The sequence below is a fragment of the Fukomys damarensis genome, unplaced genomic scaffold, assembly GCF_012274545.1.
Source record: "Fukomys damarensis isolate Sample0158 unplaced genomic scaffold, DMR_v1.0_HiC HiC_scaffold_12, whole genome shotgun sequence".
Classification (NCBI taxonomy): domain Eukaryota; kingdom Metazoa; phylum Chordata; class Mammalia; order Rodentia; family Bathyergidae; genus Fukomys; species Fukomys damarensis.
The window spans coordinates 291096-296775 of NW_022900924.1; the positions used below are offsets into that span (position 1 = coordinate 291096).

A 5680-nucleotide genomic window follows, 5' to 3' on the forward strand; every position below is an offset into this window, starting at 1 on the left:
AAAAAAAAAAAAAAAAAAAAGCAGCCAGCAGGACTTCTACCTCTGGTGAGTCCTCCCCATTCGCTCCAGTCTTTATGGGCTTCATAGCACTTGTCACCTTTAAGACGTATCACTCACCTATATGTGCCCCCCGAGACCGTACACTCAATGAGATCACGTAATGACTCTCCGTATCTCACTTTTCAACCTGCACCTTCTGGAACAGGGCCCAAGGCATAGTATGTGCTTGGTAAATATTTACAGAAGAAAAACTGAAAGGAGAGAGGAGGAAGAGAAGAAGGAAGGAAGTTTTCTTTTAAGAACTGGCAGAAAATGTCCACCTTGGTCACTGCTGTCAGCTGAAACTTCCTCAAGTTCAACTCAAAGCAAACCCTCCTTTGCTCACACATCTCCTATAGCTCCTTGCTGTCTACTGGGGCAAATCCAAGTGCTACAGCCTGGCAGTTACCAACCTGCACAAGCTGAGGTAAGTGGACTTGCCTGTCTCATCTGCTTCCCCTACATACATGGGATCCTAAGCTGTGTTTCCAGGCTTTGTCTCAAGTACCCAGCTCCCTACCACTGCCCTCTGTAAGCCAGGGTCACAAGAGCTGTCAAAGCAGAGGGGGCAAAAAATCAAATCTGTCTCAGCAGGGTCCTTCCTGTCTATTCGTGGGCTGGCTGTGTGACCCTGAAGTTGGCTGCTCACATCTCTGGGCCTTCAGTTCCTCATATATCCAGTAAAGGAGATGATTCTCCCTCTTGGGACTTTGTCAGGAGGGACAGAGACAATGCTTGGGAAGCACCGGCACAGTGCCTGGCAAAGAGAGACCCTCCAGAGCAGGGAAGAACCGGGAATCTCCAGTGGTATCACAGAGTCCAATCTCTCTCCCATGGCCTACGCTTACTGCACAAGGAAGATGCGGAAACATGCTGAAGTCTGTCTGGATGACAGCTAAAGAGCCAGGACGTTGTCTCACTGCCCCTGCTGTCCCTCTGGACCCCAAACATGTATACAAAACGATTTAAAAGCAGTCAGAGAGGCACTGAAAAGGAGGACATGTCCATCAGACCTGATGGAGAAAGAGAGGGCCGCAGTGGGCACTGGGGTCCACACTGTTGGCTGACTGTAAGTTTGTACCTTACAAAGGACTATTAAAGCATTCCTAATCCAAAAATCCCCCCCCAAAAAAAACAAAAACAAACAAAAATACATTTTGGCTGTTGATGCCACAAGTGGAAAATTCCACATCTGACTTCATGCAAAGGGTCACATTCAAAATGCTGGCAATACTGTACAGAATTAACTTTAGGCTACAGAAACAAGGTGCATGCGAGGTACAAATGCATTTTACTGGTAGACTTGGGTCCCCTCCCCAAGACGTTATTAGTATGCACATAAAAACATTTCAAAATCCGGGTATACCCAAAACTTTCTGATCCCAAGCATTTCTGGGACAGTACTGTCACATAAAGCCAGATACTTCTTGGTCAGGGTGAAGGCGGCAACAGAAGGGGTGTCCTGTTCTCACAGGATATTGAGCACCAACCCTGGCTTCTTCCCACAACCAAAATGTTTCCAGACACTGCCAAATGTGCTGTGGGTAGGGTTGCCAGATTTAGTAATATATGTTCATTCTGAAAACTTACTCATTGCTCATCTGAAATGCAGGCTTTTGTTTTGTTCTCGATAATGCTGGGGAATGGACGCAGAGCTTTCCCCATGCTAGGCAAATGCTCTATCTATAGCCCCAACCCTTTTTCTTTCTTTTAGCTTTTTATTCTGGAAAAGGGTCTCATGAATTTGTCCAGGCTGGCCTGAAACTAGCAATCCTCCTGCCTCCGTCTCCCCAGTAGCTGGGATCACAAGTGTGCACCATGTCTATCATGTGGCAATCCAATCTGGAAGTGGGGTTGATAAAGCTGCTCCCTCTTCCTTAGAAAGACTATTGAATTAGAGCAAACCTGGAGTCCCCACTGCACCATCAGCTGCTTTCTTCATTTTCCTCCAGCCTTGCCACACTGCAACTTCCTCTCCCATCCTCTTGCTCCCAGCCCTGGGACCAGTAGGCTCACATCCCTAGATTCAGCAGCTGTGATGATGGCTCCACAGTTATGGCTGTGCCAGCTCAGTTCACAGAGCTAAATGTAGCTTCCCTGCAGGACTTGCCACCTCTCCCAGCCCCCTTCCTGGGGTCTCAACTGCTGCCCACAAGTGCTCTGATTAAGTACCACCCCCCCACCCCAGCCCAAAGCAGGAAAACAAGGCAGTCACTTTACTTCCTTAATCAACCAGTGTCATGTGGCTGGCTCTTTTAATGGCTGTTGTCATGGCAACAGGAAGCCAATCCCTGCTAGCTCTAGAAACCCAAACAAAATTAAGGGGTGGCAGGGAGGACAAGAGCCAGGAAGGAGTCAGGAAAAGCTGCTTGGAGTTACCTGGAGGAAATCATATTGAAGCCATCCTATCTCCAGCTTTCCCACAGTGGTGGTGGTGGCAGGGGAGAAGGCAACACACACACACACCACTAAAACCACCTAATCCTGCTGTGGAGCTCAGGCAAATGTGGTGGGTGTTTTCATATTGGTTATCCTGCCAAGTGAGTAATCTCCATTCCAATAATGAATAAAACTAAACTCAGATCCTTGTGAAGATAGACAGTCACTTGTCCAAGGGCACACAATTCATGTGCACGCAATTTCAGCTCCACTTCTTTCCAGATTGCCAGTGTCCTTCCTCCTCATCCTTTTCCCCTTGCTTGGTCTCACCAGCATGATACTTTCTCGCTGCTCCAGCCATCTGGCTTCCCCCAAATCCACCTTGCTCCCTCCAGCCAGAGTCACTGCCCACACAATTCGCACTGCCAGGTTTTTCCTTCTCTCCAGCTCCCCTCACACCACTACTTACATAGCCTACTCATCTTTTATATGTTCTTCAACATCACATCCTTGGCAAAAAAACCAAACAAAAAAACTTCCTCTACCCTCTGCTTTTATTTCTGCCTTGTTCTGTGATCTTTTCTTTTCTTGATGCTGGGGATGCAACCCAGGGTCTCACACATGCTAGGCCAGTGCTCGATTACTAAGCTGCACCTCAGTCCATTTTGTATTCTTCAGGTGCCAAGTGCCTCTCCTTCAGACCTTGTGCACCTCATTCTCCTAATCACACTAACGGTCTGCCACAGTTTGTCTCCTGTTGTCGGATGTCAATGCCAGGAAGACAGAGACCAGGCCAGTTCTCTTTAGCGCTGTGCCTAGAAGCTTGTTCAGTGTTGGTCACACACCTTCTCAGGAATTGTATCCAGGATTTGAATCCTGCTTTGGCTGAGTCCAAGTGCCTTCTGTGTTGTGCGTGTGCGTGTGTGTGTGTGTGTGTGTGTGTGTGTGTGTGTATGTGTGCGTGCGTGTATGTGTTTGGTGCTGGGGCTCAAACTTGGGGCCTTGCACATACTAGGCAAGGGCTGTACGCAAGTGCCCCACCACTCAGCCACATGTCCAGCCCCAACCAAACATATTCTTGCCTTGCCACCTAGGCAGTGGGTCCAGAGGACTTCCTACATCGGCAGTGGACAGAGTTTCAGCCCCATGGCCTCTACTTTCCCCTTGGTGGCTGCAGTGGCTCAAGCTAAGGCTAAGCCTGCACACATGCATGCCTTATTTAAAACAGAAGCTGACCACTAAGATACTCTTTCCAGAAAGGAGGGTGAGGCCATGACAGGCAGAGATGTGACTCCTCTGAATCTCGAGGATTGAGAGAAGAAGTGACCTGACTCTCCTATTTCTAGGCAAGAGATGTCCCATCCCATTGGAGATGAAATTTCTAATATTGCAGGAATCCCACCCCTCAACCCTTGCAGTCCCCAGAGGTGAGCAAAGGAAAGAAAGAACAGGGCATGTCTGCTCTGGAGGGCACAGACTTGTGACCAAGCTCTCAGGGGCACCCAGTGCTCGACAGGGAGCTCAAAGACACCAGATTTTACACTGTTCCCTGCACCTATTCTGTGCCCTAGAAACAACCTCTATTCTCTCTGGCCCAGGATATTCTCAATGAAGATTATGTCAGCCACACATCTCAAGGCCGTGGCACTGTAGGCATGGATGGGCATGTTTTGTGGATAAGTTTGGCTTTGACGTCAGACAGACTTGGAAAGTGACTCCTGACTCTGCCCCTTCTTGGTTTGGTGGTCCCCATAAGCTTCAGTTTCCTTGTCTATAAGATGGAGACAATTCGAACCACTTCATAAGGTTAATGTGCACTCAGTGGAGGGAAATTAGCTGCCTTCTGTAAATAGAAGCAATCATTAGTGAAATAATTGGCCTCAATAAATGCAGTATTTGTTTTTTTGTTTGTTTTTTTTTTAGTGGGGATCGAACTCAGGACCTTGTGCTTGCAAGGCAGGCAGCAGAACCACTGAGATCATCCCCAGCCAATAAATGAGGAATTTAGAAACACCCATGAATTTGCAACCAAGAAACTTGCCCTCTGATTCTAAATCTGCAGTTCAACAAATTTGCCTCTAGCAAGGTTCTGCCCGACCCATCTCAGGCAACAAGCAGGATGAGAAGAGATCTACATGATCAGGAGCTAGCTTCAGCCTCAAGCCAGAAGAAAGGTGGTTTCAAGCCCCAAATTCAGCTGCCCCTAGGAGATAGGCCCAGCCTCTGGCTACCAGGAGCAATGCCTGCCCAGCAGTCAAACCTCAACTGACATACACTAGATCCGGGACACCATAAATACTGCTTCCTTCTACATAGGGGGAAACTGAGTCCTAGACTTGTGCAGGGTTCTGAAGGGCTGCTGGCAGAGCTGGGAACAGGAACAGAATCTTCCCCAGATGACTTGCCGATACTCTTTTCTGCCCACAGCTTCCCTCAATTGAACAATCATTTCATTAAAAAGAAGGGCTAAGATGGAAACTTCCAGGCTTTCTGAAGAATCTCAGGTATCTTGCATGTCTCCTTATTTAAAAACACCAGAATGGGAAGCTAGCCCTGGAGGTGATACTTTAAACAAAAAGGGCATGACACATACAGAGACACACACACGGATCCCTGTCCTTGCTCCCTGTGAAGGGTGGGGCAGCAACAGGTCCCAGCCTGGAGGTTGCCCTTTCTGGTTGGCTGCCTCCCTGCAGGAAGGGGCTTCTGTATGTCTCCGCAGTGCTACCCCTAACAGGAATAGACAGGAAAACAAGCACAGGGAGCAGGCTTACACAAGGTCTACAGCCATGCTGAGTCCTCCACAGAGGACTAAAGAAATACAGACGGCAGGAACGGTGTCTCAGGCGGAGGGATGAGAGTGGACAACATAAACACATCGTGGTCACAGTCTTACATTTACACACTTATGTATCACACACATACACAGATTCATACTCAAAAAACTATACCCCCATACAGATACACGTACACGTGATGGAGATTAACTTAGATATCTCCAGAGAGATGCACATTATACACACACACACACACACACACACAGCCACATGCTCTCACCTACACAGGTGTGTGAATGCACACACTCTCATGCAGTACAGGCACCTAAACGCTGTTCCTGCCCCAGTCACTGTAAACTCTTTCCTCCTCCTCTACGACCATGTGGGGAGGGCAATGGCCGTAAGCACTAAAGCAAGACCCTCACGGAGTCCACCGCCACCCCCGCTCCCTGCCGGGCTCCCACCCACGCCGCCCGCTGCGCCCA

At 48.6% G+C, this 5680-nt stretch overlaps 1 protein-coding gene across 1 annotated transcript in view; it reads right to left on the reverse strand.

The window, feature by feature from the left end:
• The window catches only part of Sgsm1 (small G protein signaling modulator 1), a 76951-nt gene extending 74971 nt beyond the window's left edge, over positions 1-1980 (reverse strand). The window contains exon 1 of the mRNA XM_010603681.3: positions 1945-1980. Within this exon, the coding sequence (XP_010601983.1) occupies positions 1945-1965 (21 nt within the window). The 5' untranslated portion in view covers positions 1966-1980. The remainder of the gene's footprint in view (positions 1-1944) is intronic.
• Positions 1981-5680: the final 3700 nt, after the last annotated feature.